General features: G+C 47.4%; 1 protein-coding gene across 1 annotated transcript in view; it reads right to left on the reverse strand.

Moving 5' to 3' along the window:
- LOC101663432 (NT-3 growth factor receptor) overlaps positions 1 to 20,393 on the reverse strand; it is an 83,971-nt gene that overhangs the window by 40,098 nt on the left and 23,480 nt on the right. Inside the window, exon 5 of the mRNA XM_045296473.1 lies at positions 1,449 to 1,523. Within this exon, the coding sequence (XP_045152408.1) occupies positions 1,449 to 1,523 (75 nt within the window). The remainder of the gene's footprint in view (positions 1 to 1,448; positions 1,524 to 20,393) is intronic.

Below are 20,393 nucleotides of genomic sequence, written 5' to 3' on the forward strand. Positions count from 1 at the left end.
AACATGGATAACGGGGCTGTGAAGCCCAGTTCACCAATCTGTACCTGTGGTTCCTAGTTTATTATTAACATCTCCCCCTTTTTTTCTCAGAAGTGTCTGACACATCCCAAGTGTCCAAGACAATCAAAAACACACAGTGGATTAATAACATCTCTTTGTTGGATTAATTAATATAGTTGGCCAATTTGATACTTCAGTGAACCTCATCAGCTTCCCAAACCAAGATTTGACCCTGTTCTGATGGAAATCTAGATGGTATTTTAAAAGTATAAGAAGAGATAGATGAGTGTCATATAAAATCACTGCTTTCAAAATCTTCACTGAGCTGGCAGGCATGTTCTTTCTTACATAGTCTAATAATACACATCAATTAGCAGGGAAAGATCCTGAACTTCCGGGCTATGATTGGTAGGAATGTCACAATGAGATACCTATCACAACATTAACCTAAAAGAATCTAGGGAGCCATGCTTAATTGACCTCTTTAACCAAATCACTGATTGGACTGGTAAAAGCATCCCCAAGCACTTGTCCTTAAGATTGCAGCTTCAGGGTTAGAAAGGGGAAGTGTCACATTTCAGAATGAACCCCACAGGGCAGTTTGCAATCGGCAGCTGACCTGTAGAAGGAGGGCAGGAATGACGCTTCCTAATCTGAGCTGTAACTTTACGGCTGGGTAGGTGAATTCTCTGGTGTTCGATTTCCAAATAGACCATTCCCCGAAGAGAAGAGAACCACCCCTAAGCCAAGAGTGGTGCCCTTTGGAAAGAAGCTTTCCAACTTGGCCTGACTCTTGGCACGACAGATGGAATTTTCACCAGATCTACAGTATGTCCATCTCCTTGCCAGACACTGTAGAGAAATCAAAATGGGGAGGCTATGCATCTCTCACAAATACTCGGGGATATGACTCATAAGTGCTCAGAATATATATATATTTTCCCTTCCAGGCAAAGTTCAATGTGAGATCAATGGTGAGGGAGCCCACTGGTTCCTCAGATCCTTTAGTTGATGGAGCATCCCTTGTTCTTAAAAGGAATCTCTTCTCAGGTGAAGGAGCCCCAAACCAAAGGCCATCCCTCCTGAAACGCAAGAAAGCAGCCAAACCATTGTTCATGCAGAGCCTCCAGCCATCACCACACACACAGGCCTCCATAGAGCCTCCAGCAGCTAGATGCCCTCCGGCAGCACTCCCAGTGGAGCCCCGAATGTCAGCAGATCATGGCCCCCTCCCCCCTCACCATGCTGCACCCCATGAGACAACCCAAGCACATCAATGGCTTTGGCAGGACGCTTCCATGGTGCCACCATGGTGGGTGGCAGGGAATGAGAGGTTGGAAGCAACCCCCCTGGCCAATGGAAGGCCCTCTCCAAAGCCTGAAAACCATCAGTCTGGGTGTGGATTACCCTACCCAGCCCCTTGGCCCCCCAAAGAAATCCAGACTCACTGTGGAAGCTGCTGGTGCTGCTAGCCTCTGCCGCTGCCACGCCTCGCTGAATGGGCCCTTCTGGCACGGCCCTTCCTGACAGTGAATGCGGGGAGAGAGCAGGGCAGGGGGAGAGAGAAGAGAAGGGATGAAGGGAGAGGCAGGAAGCATGGGAGGATAAAGAAGGGAGAAGGGGACGGGTGTATTTTTAACGGAATGTTATATCTCTCCTAGCCACAGCCTTCACACACCTCTCCCACAGCACGGATGAGGACGGCTGGCCACAGCCACTGACCTCCAGACCCCTCATTCAGGAGTCCACCCAGAGCTACCCCGCACCGAGGGGCAGACACACACCAGGCTTCCACTCTCTGCAAGGGACACCCAGCTGCCTCCTTGTGGGACATCAAGATGCAGCAGGCGTTTCTCCACAGGCTCAGGCCTGCTCTTGACAGAGGAGCCTTCCAGCCATCTTAACCCGTTGAAAGAAAATAGACTTTACCTAGAGCTTTCTACACCTTCATCCAAAGAAACGGCACATTTACCCAAGCTTCCGAGGGCATATTTGTCCAGACTGCTTGGAGCAGAAATCCCTAGCGCCACACTTGCTCTGCCCGGCCTTTCTGATGTCTGCCGGAGCCCCTTGCTCTGTCTCCTTGCTGTTGGCGGAGTGGGCATTCACAGTTCCCAGGATGGCTCAGGAAAGAAACCACTTGCCTGCAAAGACCTCTTGAGAAGGTGGCATGTGGGCTGCGGTGAGGGAGGGGACTCTCAGTAATTCCGCAGTGGCATCTCTCTCTCACCTACCACATGGGTCCAGAGCTATGACCACATGTGGGAGCCACAGCCCCCACTGCTCTCCCAGTGAAGCGGAAGGCCAAGAGTCAAAGGCCTGAAAAGCATGTCATGGCACTGCTCAGTCATGGGTGTGAACATGGCGACACTGAGGAGATCCTCCGAGGGAGACAGGGATGCGGGGATCACTGAGGTCTGAGGGCGGCAGCGAGGAGCAAAGAGAGAATGAGCAAAGAAGGATAGATGTATGGGGTGGGGGGGGTGGGGGTTAGAAAAAGAAGGTCTCATCCAAAAGTGGATATGAATCAGTGTTATTCAGAAATGGGTTGGCTCGGGTAGGACTGAAGGGGATTGTTGGAGGAAGGACCAGGAAGATGAGTTCCTGCAGGCCTTTTGAGAAATTAATATTTACTCAAAGCTCTTAAACAAAGAAGTGCAGTGGTAGAAAGGTGGAGAGGTTCGGCTGATGTGATTTTGAGCTGCAATGTTGTGAGTCAGTATAGCAGCTTCAGGTGACTCCCTGGATCCAGGTGGCGGGCATGCCCACGAGCCTGGGAAAGTGGGGTGCTGTCAAGAAAGCCATCGCCAGACCTGGTGAGGCATCAGGTGTAGGTGACGAAGATGGCAGGGTGAGACAAAGATAGTCACACGGGGAGGTAAGTGACAGGGGAGATGGCAGCTCCCATAAAGACTCTATTTGGGGGGGCCTCCCTAACGGACTGCTGGGGAACACTCTTGGAGAAGCAGGTGAGTGTGAGAGGGATGGTTATGTTTTATTTCCAACATGCCAATTTCCACTGCCAACCAGCTCAGGGCAGGCTTACAGATTAAACAATCAAAGGGAGAAGAGGTAGAAGCTGAAAATGGAAATGGAAACAGCTTCAGCAAACAAGCAAAATGGAGTTATCAATGAGTGTGAGGGCTTCTAAGTAGATGTCTAGAACAGCGGCACCAGAACTGTGAGTGAGAGGAAGAAGGAAAATCAATGAATGAGGTAAAGAACGGCTGAAGAGAGAAGAAAGTGGGAAGCCACATGTTGCTAAGACAGTGAACAAGAACATGAAGCAATCAGTGGGCAGTGGGGGAGGAACATGGCAGTTATTAATAGTGCCCTTCGATAGGTGATCTAAAAATGGATTACATTGGAGGAAAGGCATTTGAATTTGGCTATGATGAGGTAATTAGTGACCCCAAAAGAACATGATCAATGAAGTGGTAAGAGCAGAAGTCTAAAAATGAAGAAAACGACCTATTTTCAAAGCCAAGGAGAGAAAAGGAAGCTGGAAGAGGCAGAAAGGTCAACTGAAGATTTTTCTTTAAGGAGGAAGAGACTGAGTTTTCAGAGTACAACGAGGGAGAGGGACTGTAAGGGGGTGACGTGGGCACACACGGTCTTAGAGCGAGTTCGCTGGCTGGCAGGTCAGGAGATGACAGATGATGAAGTGTGAGGGAAGAGATTCATCTTGGGATACAGGAGCTCCTTGTTGACAAAGAAGGCAGACCTGTGAACTGATAGCTATATTCAAGGAAGGTAAATGTGGTCTGATATTTCTTACCAACCAAGTAGACAGATAGATTACCTGTGAAAGGAGAACTGAAACAGAATGGGAAATTTCCACGAATTTTTTGGAGCTCTCTCATAAATACTCTTTCATGGTATAGAAATATATGCTTGACATGGTTCCTTGTACACGCACAATGGTGCCTTGAATTACTATGTACTTTGCCCTTATCCAAATCCTCTCTATCACAGAGTTAACCCCGAGAATTTCAGAACTGGAAAACAGTAAGACTTTGAGGCTATCTACTGTAATCTTAAATCCAAAGCACACACCTCTCTAATATTCTAAACTGTGGCTCCCTGGACTTTCTGAAAAACCGCAGGGGGTAGAGCGGCAACTCTCTTACAAACAGGCAGACCGTCTGCTTTCAGACATCAACAGCAACAACAACCGAACCAGCTCCCTGCCAAGGAGTCGCTGCCGACTCCGAGTGAACCCACAGGGCAAGGCAGAACTGCTCTTGTGAGTTCCTGAGACTGCAGCTCTTTGTGGGAGAAGAGAAGCCCATCTTTCTTCCACAGAGCGGTTCGTGTTTTTGAACTGCTGCCTTGGCAGTTAGCAAGCATAACTGGCAACGACTACGCTACCAGGCTGCTTCAGATAATAAGGGTATGTGCATGGCCTCTGGCACTATGCTTCTTGGCCCCCCTAGAGTGTGAAACATATGCAGAGTTTTCTATCCTTGCTACCACTGTGGCTACAAAGAGGTGATACAGTCTATGTACCAGACAGCAAGGATGGCGCACAATCCCTGCGAGCCTTTGAACTGAAACCTGACAGTGTGACTGCGGATCATCCCTAAATCCAATGCCCTAGACGATCATCTCCAATCAACCGTTCACCAATAAGGACGCCATCTCTTTCCCACGTGAGGCACATTTATGGAATGTCTACTACACACCAGATGTGCTGTTAGGCATGAGGAATGTGTGGTTGGTTCAATAAGGCATGCACACTGTGTGTGGAAATCCCCGACCACTGGAAACACACGTGTCAATGGATGTGCTTGAAAGCGCATTTTCACCATAAACATTTTTTCACAACCACTTACTGAAACACAGGTTGAGGTCTCAGGCAGCAAGCTTCATCTCTGACCAGTTGTCCTGCTTCCAGCATCCCTTCCTCTCCCCTCGGTTTCACCGAAGCTTTGCTACGTTCTTGGGACCACACTTGACTCCAATCACCGTGCTGCTGACTGCTTTATTACTACTCTATAACCCAACCTCCTGGAATTAAGATCTCCTTCCTTACTGTGACGGCCAGATCTTAGTCATGCTATAAAATTCTTTTTTTTGGGGGGGTGGGGATGCGGGAATGGGGGGAGAATTCTAGAAATGGCTCATGTTTCCAGAAAATAAGTTCATATTTCTAACTCTTATCTCTACCTAACTCCAAGGGGGAAAAAACTATCTTGTTAACAAATTCTGTTCATAAATCATCTCACTTTGCTAGAGCATTCCAACAGCTTCCAGAAGGGTCTTTGAATGGAAAACATAGCTTTAGATGGCATATATCAGGATTACAAGCTGCATGATATAGGTAGCACCAATCTCCCTTCCTGTACTCACAGGCGACATCACTAACTGATCATCACACAATTGCACCTTAGCCTAGATGCAGCTCAAATTCTCCACCTCTGCACTCTACTGGAGGACATTTCTGACAGTCACTTAGAACTGGAACCTAAGATAAAACCTACTAGTCTTCCCTAACTTACATACTATCTGGTTTGTGGTGCTTATATTTACAGATAGCAAAGGAGGAAATGAAGGCGATTCAAAGACATAGAAAGCATCAGGGACCACACAAAGGTGACATGCAAGCATTTGAAACTAAAGAAAATAAGGTTGATGTCTTTAAGATAAGCATTAAAGATATGAGAACATACACATACTTGTCATAAATTTGTCTGAAAAAAGTCCAAGTGGCCCTCGGGCCATCACGGGTCAATTGTATCATATGAAGAAAGAACCTGCTCTCAGCAAGGGCACTGGCTGGTCCTTGAGCCCTGGGAAGAAGGATGGCCACACAGCAGGATGGCAGTTATCCCCTCTTGGCTTAGGGTAGGGGAAAAGGGAGGGTGTCGGCAAAAGACTATTTCGGATCCAGTTGGCAAGTCAGAAATCTCTGTAATGAGATGAATAGATCACTCTCACTTGCCTATCTGTCTGACTTATCTGGAATTGCTGTAACAGAAATACCAAAAATAGGTGGTTATAACAGGAACAGAAATTCATTTTCTCACAGTCTGGGAGCTAGGAGTCCGAATTCAGGGTGCCTGCTCCAGATAAGGGCCTTCTCTCTTTGTCCTCTCTAGGAAAAAGTCTTTTTATCCTGTGGAATTCTGTTCTCGGGCAATTTTCCTGTGGCACAGTATCTCTCTTCCCCTTGGATTCTTTTTTGTGTTTAATGTCTTACAGATCTCAAAGAGATTGACTCAAAACACACCCCACAGGAATCCTGCCTCATTAACATACAGAGGACAACCCACTTCTCAACGGGTTTATACAGGCATAGGGTTTAGGAGTGACAACACCTATCTTTGGCAGACACAGTTCCATCTAGAACACCATTCCTCATTGGATTCTCCTGACTTCTTCCTCTTTCAGCAGCCTTCTCACTATGGTCAGGTTTCCCATATAGGCTCACTCTCCGGCAGTGGATGCTTTGATCCTAACCAACCTACACACTGATTTCCGGTGACGTCGGACTCACAGAGACTCTGTAGAGCAGAGTAGAGCTGCCTCTTTGGGTTTCCAAAGCTGTAAATCTTTACGGGAGCAGACTGCCTCCTCTCTCTTCTGCAGAGCAGCTGCTAAGTTAGAACTCTGGACCTTTCTGTTAGCAGCACAGTATGCTATCCACTACGCCACCAGAGCTTTTAGCTAATCCAGCCCACTGTGTGCATTAGAAATGTGCTCCTCTGGTATTTCATGTGTGTTAATTATTGTGAGACATTATTATCTCAGGCCTCTTCACAACGAGTAGATGTTTGGGTCATTGGTAGGACTCCAGGCCCACTGGCTTTTCCTCAGCTGATGCCACTGTATCTCCCAGATGTGTCCACCCTGAACTGTACAGACTATTTTTGTCAGCAAGAGAGGACACACGAAGAGCACTTAAGATTGCAAAGGCCAGTGGGGGCATTATTCATTACAAATATCCATTCTGGTACGAGATGTTTTTTTAATTAAGTCATTGTTTTATTCAGCACTTTCTATGTGAAACTCACTGTGCTAAAATGGGATGCGCTTCCAGATAGACTTCGGGGAACTTATTCTGCAAAGTGGTACAGGGCTGACAAGGACTTCAATGATCCAAAGGCATGGGAAAAGAGAGAGAGAAAGGTCGAGGAATTGGGGGCTGGCACACTGGGTAACAAATGACCATGCAAGCTGCAGAGGATGACTCGGTTTGGAAGGAAGCTAGCTAAGTTATCAGGGTGACCGGCAGCGTGAGAGAAATAGCATGCTGACCACCCACTGCCAATCTACTTAGGGATCTCGGTTCCCTCATTGTAGAGGACATATAATCATTTCCTAAGCACAGGTGTTCACGGAAGTCATGGTCGTGAGAAAGCCCAAGCCAACAGTTGACAAAGCACCTGCACATGTGCTATGCCATGCTGTGCATAAGAACAGGCAGTCGTGAACAAGGTGCTCATTAAAGAAAGAGAAAGGAGAGAGTGCTGAACTGACACCAGGCCTGTCTCTACCTCCAGGTCGCATGTCGCTGAAGAATGCCGTCAGAGGGGCCTGGAGACCCGCGCTCCCATTCTGAAGACCAAGGAATGCAGGGTCTACAATGGCCCAAACTTAGCTTTTGTTCCCCCAAACAAAACAAAACCCACCAAAGTCATGGCCATCAAGGTCAACACTTGTCACCAAGGAGAACTGAACCCTAGGGTTTTCTTGGAAATAATCATCTTCCCAACAGGGCAGAGCCTTTAGGCAGGTATGAACCACCAACTTTTAGGTTAGCAATCTATCGTCAGTCATAAGAGACAGAAATCTGAGTTCTTGCTAAATGACAAAACCAAGACCCGTTGCTGCCAGGTTGCTCCTGACTCATAGAGACCCGTGCCCTACAGAGTGGGATTGTTCTGTGGAGCTGGAGCTTCACGGAAGTGGACTGCCAAGTCTGTCTTCTATCTCACTGTGAGGTGATCTTGAACCGCCAACTTGTGATAACAGCCCAGCCCAGCCCAGCCCATTTATGCTCTCTAGGCAACTGGTAGGGAGCCCTGGTGGCAGAGGAGGTTAGAAATTAGGTTGTTAATTGCAAGGTCAACAGTTTGAAAGACCAGGTCCTCCAGAGGAGAAGGTTAAGGTCCCCTGCTCCCATCAAGACTGACATCCCTGAAAACCCCAAGGGGCAGGTTTCCTATGGGACCACTATGAAGTTGGGATCCACTCAGCGGCAATGTCTTGGGTTTGGTTTTGGGGTGAGGAACCTTATTTGAGGAGGCCTGGTGGTGGTGGTGGGGGAGTACTAGTTAGGCTGCTAACTGATAGGTCAGCAGTTTGAAATCAGTAGCCTCTCCGTGACAGCAAGATGAGGTTCTCTGCTCCCGTCATGAGTTAACACCTCAAAAACCCACCAGGGCAGCATAACACTGTCCTCTGGGGTGGCTGTGATGCCGGTGAGCTTTGGCTTGTTTGCTTAGGCAATTTGTTTCAACAAAACAAAGCACAACAAAGTCCATAAGCCCTGGCATTCCTTCTGACTTCCAGTGGCCCTGTTGGACACGCCTTAGGGTTGGTTTCTGAGGCCACAATTCTTTATGGGGACAGACAGCCTCCCCGGTCTCATCACAGGAAAGACCTTAGTTTGTTACTTGAAAGTAGATAAAGTGCCTTATATATAATTTCTACTTTATTCACTCACATTGACTAATAATACCCATCTATTGCATGCCTAATGGGTACCAGGTAATTTGCATACATTACCTCCTGTAATGTGCACAGAGAAGAATTTGTTCTCGTTTTTTTTCAGATGAGGAATCCAGGGCTGAGAGAAGTTAATCAAAGTGTCCAGAGGTTACTCAGCTAGTAATGCGAAGCCTGGGAGCAGAAGCCATATGCTGGGTTCAGACAGCGTCAGCCCTGCTCACCTTCTCTCGGACCTTCTCCTGTCTGCTCCCCTGCACACCTGGAACTATTCCCGTGGGACTAGGATTCAGGGGAGGGGCCGACAGCGTTTGTTCTCAGTCCCCGGAGACTGTGTGGACCCAGTCTTCTGCTTCTCCTCCTCCTCCAGCTTAGCCACTAGGACACCGGAAAGGCTGCAGCTTTGAGGATTATGAGAGAAATACAATTCCCTACCAGGGGGAGTCGATGGAACACAATGTTCTCTTTACATGCAAATATCTTAATTACAGCTGGTAAAGCAGATATTTGTATGGAAATTTATGTATCTTTATATGTTCTATATTCAGTTTGCCTCTCACAGGCGGGTGCAGGAAGGGCCTTTTACACTTGAGGAGCCCAAACAGATCCCATTGTGATATATCCCACTGTCAGGTGCTAACGGCACTGCCATCGTCACTTCCTCCAGGAATAGAAAGAGGAGGCCCACACCAATATGTGAACACCGATTGGTACTGCCCTCTCCTCACCTTGCTGAGGACGGGCTTCAACGCAGACGTGCTGCAGGATTCCGCCATCATCTTTCCGGTCTTTTTTCCAATCTCTCTCCGCAGAGATACTTACTTGACCACAAGCCCAGTGTCCATCCCGGCCTGCACTCTCCCCAGGGACAAAGTCAAACAAGTGCATTTCAAATTCTAGGGAGGTGAAGACCAGACCCCTGAAAATGGCTCTCCAAAAGAGGTCAACGTGTATGATTATTGTTAAGGTGGGAGATACCTTTTATTTCAAGCAATGGATCAAATGATAATCACCTCGCCACGGATCTGTGGACAGCACAGACCCATCTGGGTGGCCCTGAGCTTCTCAGTGTTCACCTGAGTGAATTGATGTCTGTATTATAATGTGAACATACACATCTTCACTAAGGCTACAGGATGAAGTAGATGTGCTTGGCAGCAGCTCTCGCTACTATAAGGCAGGGGGGTGGAAAAAGAGCCATCTGAAAGTGGAGCCATAGCCCCACTGTAGCATTTTTATATGTACCTAGAATCCAGGCTGAATTGTCAAGGGACCTTTTCTAACCACCACCCCTTGATCAAACCTGGCTGCTGACCTAACCGGTGATGCCCTAAAGAAAACATCCCTTTTCTCTGTGGCTGAGAGGGGCAGGATTTTACAATCAGCCCCCACAGGGTCTTTCCACTCTAATCAAACACACACTGCCATAGCTTGTCCTGGGGGCTCTTGATGCACAGCATTATCGATAGTTCTTTACAATGGACCCCCAGAAACAGACAAGATCAAGGAGGCAAATGTCAGGTTATCCCCAAACCCTGGCCTGCCACGGTCCTGTAGCCATCCTGTAATAAACTCTGCATGTACACCTGGAATTATGGATCTTGGACCAATCATGCAATTTCACTTGTGTTACCCACCTATCTCTGTTAAGTTCCTGCTTTTAGTAAAAGCTTAGGTGTGTGTATGTGTGTGTGTGTGCATGCGTGCGTGCGCATATACACATTTTCTTCCTCATTGTCCAGTGGAATGGTCATTTTCATTCTGTGGACATCTTCCTAAGCTCGACTATGTCTGCCCTTAATATAAGGTGACCAGATGTCCCGCTTTTGGAGGGACAGTCCTGATTTTTGGTGTTTTCAAAAACTCCCAATTTTTGGAAAGAATGCACGACGAACTAGGGAACAGTCTATTTGGTCCATATAGACCAAATTTTTAATCAAGAACCTTGTCCCCCCGCCCCTGTCAATGGTGTCCCGCTTTAAATCTGGTCACCTTACCTTAATAGACTCCTGTGACTTTTCCTTGAAGCCCACTCTGTGATGAGGATCTAATAGACTGCCCGTAAGCAAAGGACTTCCCACTGCTAAACGCCAGTAGGACTTCATAAGGCAGCGATATATCTTCCATTGATAATAGAGTCCCTTTGCCACAGTTATGAAGAGGGGAACCCTGGGCATCCCAGAAGGTGCTCAGGAATAGAGCCAGCAAGCCATCTGTCTGGGCTGGTCTTGATGCCATTCTGCCTGGGGCCACAGAGGTGAATGAGATGACATTTAAGGCTCCTTTCAGCTTTCTGTTTCTTTAAAATGGAATTAGCTGGCATTTGCTCATCTGCTTCTAACGCTCTAGGGATTCAGCAGGGACTGAGGGACCTAAAAGATGCATTTTAAAAAATCCACCCTGACCCTCAAGGTCACTGCTATCCTTTTTCAAGGTTACAACTCCAAAAGAAAGGTAAGTTAGACTAGGGATAAAAGGAGTTTTCTCCAGCGAATGCCTACACTAATTGGAAATTAACTGTCCATGCCACAACAAAGGGGCTGGAAAGAAATCAGGCACATTAATTAGACACCTATGGGAAAATCCAGAACTGAGCATACTCAGACCCAAGGCACCTCTGCACCAGTGACATGACATTACACAGGTATACCTGGACTCAGTCAATAAGATTAGCCAATATCCTCAACCACGCCTCCCCAGCCAGCGGGGATAGGAGGGGATAAAGGCAGGCTGCACGTGTAGGCACGCTTCTCTTGTTTGGGTGCACTCTGCAAGCAGAGGGTAGGACTCTCTCCCAAGCGTGGGCAGCAGTAGGTGCCTGTGGGCCCTCTGGGACCTGCATTCTGCCTTGGCCTCTGGGGATTTCCTGCTCCTGGTTCAGCAAGTGTGGTTCTACACTCCTGTTCTGGTATTCCATCCAAGTGGTTTTCCGTGCTCCTCTGAAACGGCCATTTCCCATCGCGAACCTTCCCATGCTGCCCGCCATGTGGCCTTGCACACTTTGCAGGGATAGTGTGTACTGTCTGAGACTGTAATGCCTGAAGCTTCCCTTTCCCTCATAAAAGTTACTTGGGTTTACAGAAGTGCCTCGGCCACCTGAATTCTTACAGTGTGAGAAGCAAGAACAGAGGTAAACCACCCCAGAAACTAACAAACTCAGCAAGCACCACTAAGTCCCCAGACCTGCCCTTCAGTTTACCTTACTGGGCCTCCCTGACCCACTGGCTTCTCTTCCATACGCCATGGTGGCATAAGGCCTTGGACCACTGCTGCCATGTCCTGACTCAATGGTGTCTGCTCCCAGCTGCCTATGCTACATGTCACTGCCAGGTGCCACGTCCTCACTTACAACCATATCTATATCTCCATAGATGACAACTTTCCATAACTACCCATCAGTTTCCCATCCCAGAGCATTTGACCTTTCAAGGGCTTGCCTAGCTTCACCTATACTTCCTTTGTAAACAGGAAGTCCCCCCCATGCCTCCCTCCCCTCCATGCCAATTGAGTGGCATGCAAGTTCCTGATCTGCCTACCTCTGGTCCTTTGCTTATTCTAACCCTTCACATCAGAATGTTCTCTGAAATTCAACCCACAGTCCCCTCATCCTCTAGCTAGATGGGATGTTGCCGTATTGTGAAATGCGTGACCCTCAGGTACATTTGCTTCCCTTGGCTTATGGAAAAGCTGCCACTGTAAATTCTGCCAGGGGTGGGAATGGAATGGAATCCTGCGCTTGAGTATGTGCCATGCTAGTGGCTAGGGATTTGGGTACAAGGGGAAGGAAAATATCAACATGGATAAGTGTTAGCCAATGTGCAAACTGGGCCACTCAGCATAAGGCTGAATACATGGACTCACTGCTGAGAAATGCTGTCGCGAGAATCCCAAGGTATTGAACACATCCCAGTGCTCCCAAAGGGTCTGTTTCTTCAGCAATGAAACAGATGCTAGTGATCCCGGATCCCTGAAGTCTCCGGAATGTCTCGAGAGGCCCCCTTCCTCTCTAGGCACAGCACCGAGGGTCTTGCACAGGTTGGTATAAAAGCCTGCCGTCTCATACAGATGTAAAGTGGGGGGTTCTCCTTTGGCTGGCTTGTGCCCAAGGGCTTACCTGATCAACTGATGAATATTAGAGAGGCAAGAAAACACCATGTTTTGCATATAATGTGCTCAGATAAGTAACTCACAAGCACATAGGCTTATAACGTGCATGGAAAACTAATCAAATGAGTTGTACAGTTTAGGAAAATTATATGTCCAGGTATTATTTGTGTAAAATTGTGCTACATGTCATTTGAAATAAGCATGATTCACTCATCGGTTCCTTGCAGCGACTACTACGGTCCTCCTTGTCACTGTTAGTTATGTATAGCCAGAGCAGCCACCCCCGATCTCAACTCAGAGCCTACTGAAGGGGTCCTGGCATGCAGCCCATGGGGCACAGAGGCCCTTCAACAAGCACTGGGAGAGTTTCATGACTGGGACAGGAGGGGACAGAAAATGTCCAGGGGCCCTTACGCTCTCCCTTCAGCCAGACCAGCTATGTGTTTATCTGTGGAATCTAGGGATCTCTTAGATCCAATTGGGCACTATTGGCTAAGCATTGGGCTGCTAACAAAAAGATCGGTAGTTCACACCCACTAGCCACTCCTCAGGGAAGAGAAGCTATCTGCTACCATCAAGGTTTGCAGCCATGGTCTCCGTGAGCTGGAGGAATGAACTGGATGGCAGTGGTTGAGGGTTTGGGTTTATGTAAAGAGACATTTCACTTCTGAAACAGAAAACTGGAGGGCTGGTTTGAAGACCATCCATCGTATCCAAGCTTATGAGGCATTGGTGGTTCAGTGGTCAAATTTTTGCCTTCAACGCAAAAAACTTGGATTCACTTCCTGGCCAATGCAAAGCCACCACTTATCTGTCAATGGCAGGTTAAGTGTTGCTATAATGTTAACGATCTTCACAGGGGTTTCCAGACTAATATTGACTAGGAAGAGAAGCCTACTATTGAAATGTCGGTCACAATAGTCCAACTCCTATTGGATCAGTGGGATGAGATCGGACTGGGCAACGTTGGGCTCCTTCACGCACAGAGTTGCCAAAAATCAAGGGCTGACCCAATGGGAGCTAACAACCATCACAAGAACACCCATCCAACTGTACGAGCCAGACTCCGGAGCACTGACTGAAACGCAACACCCAAGTGAATGCAGGACTGAACGTTTAATAACTCCAGACTCTCAACACTGAGCTTCCATGAAGGCACAGAACCCACTACTATTTGCATGGCCTGCCCCTACAATGAGATAGAAGCCTCCCTGGATTTATCATCCCTTCCACGCGACCCTTCTGTGAGGGACTGTCCAACTATCTTACCCGTGGGTTCTGGGTCTCCACTTTGTCCACGCTCCTTCATGTGAGTGAAGTTTCTAATTGGAAACTCAAGACACAGAACTGACCAATGTGACCAGTGTCCAAAAGATCAGTCTTGTCCCTTTTACATCCCCAAATGTTTGATAGTTTGTTGATACTTACTGTGCAAATCCTTTGGATTTAATCAAGGAAATTAGCAAAAATCCATCCCACACACCTTCCTCTGTTTTCATTCCTTCTGTGGCTCTGTGCAGCTTAATGGCTGATAGCATTTAAGCTGTTTTTAAAAATGCATTCAAGGTGCGTGTGCTGGAGCTCCCAGACCTCCCACCGAAGCTCAGGCTGTGAGGGCTCTGATGTCTAGGCTGGGGCGGAGTCTCCCTAGCAGCACTGGGAACCCTTGTCCAATGGCCAAAGAAAAGAGTGAGAACTTAGGGAAATAGTCTCACTAGAGACCCCAAGCCTTCTAGCCTCCTCTCTGAAGCTACACGAGAGAAAATTAACTCCAGCATGTCTATCCACGTGCAGTAGGAGATGGCCAATCAGTTGTAAGAATCTGGAGTTCTGAATTTCTTAGAAAATAGGGTTCCTCTGAGCTTTGGTGATGGAGGAGCACTTCTTATAGCCCACCTACTCCCTGCATGTTGTCAAGAGAAGGACATCAGGCTTAGTAAAGTAGAGGGGTACCGTTAGAGGAAAACCTTCAATAAGATGGAGTGACATCGTGGATACAGCCGTAGATTCAAGCATAGGAACAAGGTTGAGCATGGCACAGGCCTGGGCAGTGGTGTTTCATTCTGTCGTGCACAGGGTTACTCTGGGTTGGAACCAGCTCGGTGGTACCTAACAACAACAACCACAACTCCCTTCCCAGGAGATGGCAAATGGTGGAGCCCTAAGGTCTCATGAAAGTGTGCCCAGACCTGGCAAAGGGGGTCAAGGAGGATTCCCCTTCCCCTTGCTTCAACCAGAGCCACCCCACTGCCCTTAAACATCAGCAAGCAGTTGTCATCTAGTCAGTTCCATCTCATGGTGACTGTGTGTGACTCTATGTGTATTCCACAGACTGTGCTCGACAGGGTTTTCAATAGCTGATCTTTTAGTAATGGGTCACCAGGCCTTTCTTCCAAGGCACCTCTGGATGAATTGAAACGTCCAACCTTTGGGTTAGCAACCAAGCGTGTTAACAGTGAGTACCACCCAGAGACTCTGCTCCCTGCTGGTGTAGTGGGTAACACATTGGGCTGCTAACCGGAAGGTCAGCAGTTTGAAACCAGCAGCGACTCTGAGTGAGAATGATGAGGCTTTCCACTCCCATCAAGAGTTACAGTCTCCGAAACACACAGGCGCAGTTCTATCCTGTCCTACAGAGTCACTATGAACTGGCATTGAAATGATGGCAGTGCATTGGGAGTTCAAGGTTAGGAGCCCCAGTGGCATCGCAGGTCAGCCCATGGCTGCTAGCATTCTCCAAGCCTCTCCATGGGGAAGGACTTCACGAACTGCTCTCACATCCACACCCAGAAGACACTGGGGGAAGTTCCAGTTGGCACACTAGCAGTTACAATGGCCCCAACAGCAAATTGAGTGTACAGGCAGCCGGGTGACCACAAGGCTAGTCATTCAGCCACTCACTGGAAGGGTGGCGATGTGACCCACGACCCAGCAGCTCCATGGGAGGAGGGCCTGGTGCTCTGCCCCCACGAAGAGCACAGAGTAGAAACCCTCAGGGAGCAGTTCTGTTCCACAGACAGGGGCCACCATGAGTCGGACTCTGTTTGATAGCGCCTAGGACACTACTGGGAAAACAGATAATCCAAGTCCAGCCTTTGATTCAGTTAATAATCTGTACCAATGTTCATTTTTGAGTCTTGACCTACGTTATTGTGGTTATGTTAGGAGTCCTGGAGGTGTAGTGAGTTATAAGCTAGGCTGCTAAACACAAAGTCAGCAGTTAGAAACCACCAGCGACTTGGAGGGGAAAAGATGAGGCTTTCTACTCCCATGAAGAGTTACGGTCTCAGAAACACATGGGGGCAGTTCTACCTGGTCCGATAGGGTCACTCTGAGTCAGAATGAACTCAGTGGGTGAGAGGTTATTGTGTGTTTGTTTTGTTTTGGGAGATCGTGGTTATGATGATGACAACATCAGAGAACCACGTCTAGGGTACATGGGAACTCTGTCCTGGTTTTGAAAATTTTTGTAAATTAAAAATTACCCCAGAGTAAAATTTATTTTAAAAATAATAGGGGAAAAACATCACAAATGGAATGGAATAAAAATATCATTGGAATGAAAACTTTCCCTATTATTCCCCATAATATAAATGAAGATATTTCACAAATAACAAAAGGACAATGAGGTCCAGTGTCTGGGTTCTGGCCAGGGGACAGTCTGTGTAAGACCTCTCATTGCTTGGCACCATTTCTTCTTCCCTGGTGCCTGGGTCTAGTCCGAAAAACCTAGTGACCGGGCAGACAGGGTTAAGTCTACCTAAGCCCTCACCATATAGGGCAATAAGTCCTTAAGTTTCACTTCTGCTGAAAACAAAGATTAACAACGCATGAGTTCTTTCTACTCTTGACCTCGGAGGAAGGAATCAAGAGGGTGAGGAGGTTCCACAGCCACTAGCTAAGGGGTTCACGACTGGAGTTTGAAGGGCTTCTACCTCTTTGCACAGTTTCAGGTTCCCCAGTGGAGGAATGCCAAGTGGAACAGAACTCCAGGCAGCTCTCGGGCCCACAGCCAGACCCTTCGAATAAGTTGCCTGATTGCTGAAACTGGATGGGTGGCCGCAGCCCCTTTCCCTTTCTGATGGGTATCTGTCCACTGGAAGGGAGCAGAATTGAATCCTGAAGCTAAAACCTGCGCCACTCGCAAGTTACTGCAACTGGGCCAGGAAGTCTAACGAGGGGATTCCCTTTAAGGAAGTCTATTGTTGCCTCACTAGAAGACCACCATCTCCCACAGTGCTATCAGTAGTCAAGTATAAATGATAATCTCTAGCTACCTGACTCCTCCATCTCACACGGCTCAAAGCACAGACATTGGAGAGAAAGATGGGGACGAGCCCCTGGGCCTCCCATACCTCAACCATGAACCGCACGCATGGTGGCACTTCACTGTTACGAAAGCTGGTGGTTTATGTTGTTGCCATCACGAGCTTCAAAGTGAGTGCAAAGTTATTTCACAGAACATAAGGTCTCTTCAACATGCTGCCAGTCAGCTTTTACTAATAGGCCCCTCCTGGTAAGGAGGGGAAACCCAAGCCTCTGAGGAATCCCAGACTCAAATGAGTCAGTAATTAATCAATAGTCTTGTTGGTCAAAGTATCCCAGGAGGAGTCTTGGAGGATCTGATCAACCTTCAATCCACCTTGATATAACTATGGCCAGGGCTCCGGTGGCTACCATCTCTGGGTTCCTGTCTTGTTCTGGGACTCACAGCACATCCGGGGACATCAGTGGGCCTTCAAAAACCCAAAACCCAAACAAGCACGGTTCACACAATGCCAGGGGATTGGTAGAATTCCTAAACCCCATCCCTAGACCCTCTTGTACCTGAGAAACTGAGTCTTAAATCAAGGACCCAAGTTTGTTCTAGACAATACTAAGCTGCTCTAGTAAAACTTTGGGGGCATTTCTAGATCCATCCCTTCCCAGCTGTGTATTTGGAAACAAAGCTCATCTAGTTTATATTCCTTCTTGTTTTCCTCCAAGTTGTCACTATTTTCTTACCAATCGGAGAATTAACCAGTCATAACTTAGACTCCCTGGAATTTGGAACATTCCCCCTTCTCCTCACCTAGCTCCTAGGATGTGTTCACTTGCTACCTGTGGGTTGGCCTTCCTCATAGAAGAACCAAAGCCCTGAGATGGCCCCTGACCAGCTCCTCCATTTCTTGGCTAAATGAATCATGCCACACCAAGAGTTTGCAAGCAGAAGATTTTAAAAGGCCTTCCAGGAGAACCATCTCCATGCTTAGTATGAGAACAGTCAACAAAAGCAAGAATGTTTTACATTATACTTCCTGATAAATCGCCAGATGTGGCAGGTTAGGCAATGGGACGTGATTTCAAAAGACCAAGAAGTTTTCTGCCACTTTTGCAGGCTACCTACTGTGGTTTACAGTCTGCTCTTCTCCTTCAGGGGACAGCTAGCCACCTCCCTTATGGGCAGTTGAGGCACGTGACTGACTCATGATATAGGGATATGGCAAGCAACTTGTGCAGCCAGGCCCATTCGCCAGGCCCCACATGCATTCCTGCATGCATGGGCTCCCCTTCCAGCAGGCTGCAGTGGGATGCATGATTGGAATGACCTACGAAACCACATGAAACCCGGAGCGGAGCCGGCCTCAGCCTGGAGGACCACCTCTGTTCACTGACTCCAACAATGATGTCACTTAGACAATGAGCTTCTGTATTAAGGGAACCATCCTATGTTGTCACATCCAACTGTTGCCGCAGGATAAGCCTTGTTTAGGATGTCCACTTTGGGGTTGGGGAAGACATTTGTGTTTAGACCCCATAATAGTGATAATAACGAATATTTATTGAGCATGTATTGTCCTAGGAGTTATATCTTTATTAACTATTCACTCTTGCAGCAAATGCATGAGATAGATGTTATTGGCCCCATTCGACCGTTCGGGGCACAACGTTAAATAACTTGCTTACTTTCAGCAATCTGCTGCTGCTGCTGCTGCTGTTAGGGGCCATTACGTCAGGTTCAACACATAGCAATCCTGTGTTCAACAGGACCACACACCATCTGGTCCTGCGCCATCCGCACGACTTCTGATGTTCAGGTTCATTGTTGCAGCCTCTATGTCAATCCATCTCTTGAGAACCTTTCTCTTCTGCATCGCTTCGCCACTTTGCCAAGCATGACATCCTTCTCCAGGGACTGGCCTCACTTGATGCCGTGTCCGAAGTAGGCCTCTCCATCCTTGCTTCTAAGGAGCATTCTGGCTGTACTTCTTCCAGGACAGACTGGTTTGTCCTTTGGGCAGTTCATGGCACTTTCAGTATTCTTTTCCAGCCTCACAATTCCAATGCATTAATTCTTTCTCAGTCTTCCATATTAAAGCATCCAGCTTGGGTCAGGCCAGGCTTGGGTCAAGGGCACCTTCGTCCTCAAAGCAAGACCCTTGCTTTTCAACACTTTAAAGAGGTCCCGTGAAGCAGATGTACCCATTGCAATGCATTGTTTGAAGTCTCCACTAATGTTTGCATGAGCATTGATTGTGGATCCAAGCAATACTAAATCCTTGACAACCTCAGCCTTTTCTCTGTTTTATGATGATGTGACCCATCCAGTTGTAAGGATTTGGGTCTCCTTTATATCTGGTCCAGTTGTGAAGATTGGGGTCTTCTTTATATTGAGTTGGAATCCACACTGAAGGCTGTAGTCCTTTACCTTCAAGTCACTTTTTCATTGTCAGTAAGGAAGATTGTATCATCTGCATATTGAAAGTTGTTAATAAGCCTTCTTCCACTCCTGATGCCACATGCTTCTACATATAAGCCAGCTTCTCTATTTGCTCCACAGACAGATTGAATAATATGGTGAGAGGACCCAGGCCTGATGCACACCTTCCCTGATTTTAAACCATGTGGTATTCCCTTGTTCCATTTGCACAACTGTCTTTTGATCCATGCACGGGTCCCACGTGAACACAACCAAGTGTTCTGGAATTCCCATTCTTCTCAAGGCTGTCCATAGTTTATGATCCACACAGAAGAATGCCCTGGCATAGTCAATAAAACTCAACTTTATTGTGTTTCTAGCATTCTCTCCTTTCAGCCAAGATCCATGTGACGTCAGCAATGTATCCCTTGTTCAACATCCTCTTTTGAATCCAGCCTGACCCTCTGACAGCATTCTGTCAATGTACTGCTGCAACCGTTATTGGATGATCATTAGCCAAATTTTACTTGCATGTGATATCAGTGATATTGTCCTATACTTTGACCATTCTGCTGCATCACCTTCTTCGGAATGGGCACAAATCTGGATCTCTTTCAGGCAGTTGGCCGAGTATTTGTCCTTTAATTTTCCAGGCAGAGATGGGTGAGTGCTTCCAGTACCTCAACAGCTTGTTGGAACATTTCAATTGGTATTCCATCAATTCCTGGAGCCTTGTTTTTGGCTAATGCTTTCAGTATAGAATGGACTCCTTCCTTCAGGACCACTGGTTCTTATTCACATGCTACCTCCTAAAACGGTTGTATGTCAACTAGTTCTTTTGATAGAGTATACTATGTGCTCTTCCCATCTTTTTTTGATGCTTCTTGCATGGCCAATATTTCGCCCAGAGAATCTTTCAATGTTTCAACTCAAG

Source organism: Echinops telfairi, unplaced genomic scaffold (assembly GCF_000313985.2).
Source record: "Echinops telfairi isolate 266 unplaced genomic scaffold, ASM31398v2 ScPeMD7_7409;HRSCAF=8447, whole genome shotgun sequence".
NCBI lineage: Eukaryota > Metazoa > Chordata > Mammalia > Afrosoricida > Tenrecidae > Echinops > Echinops telfairi.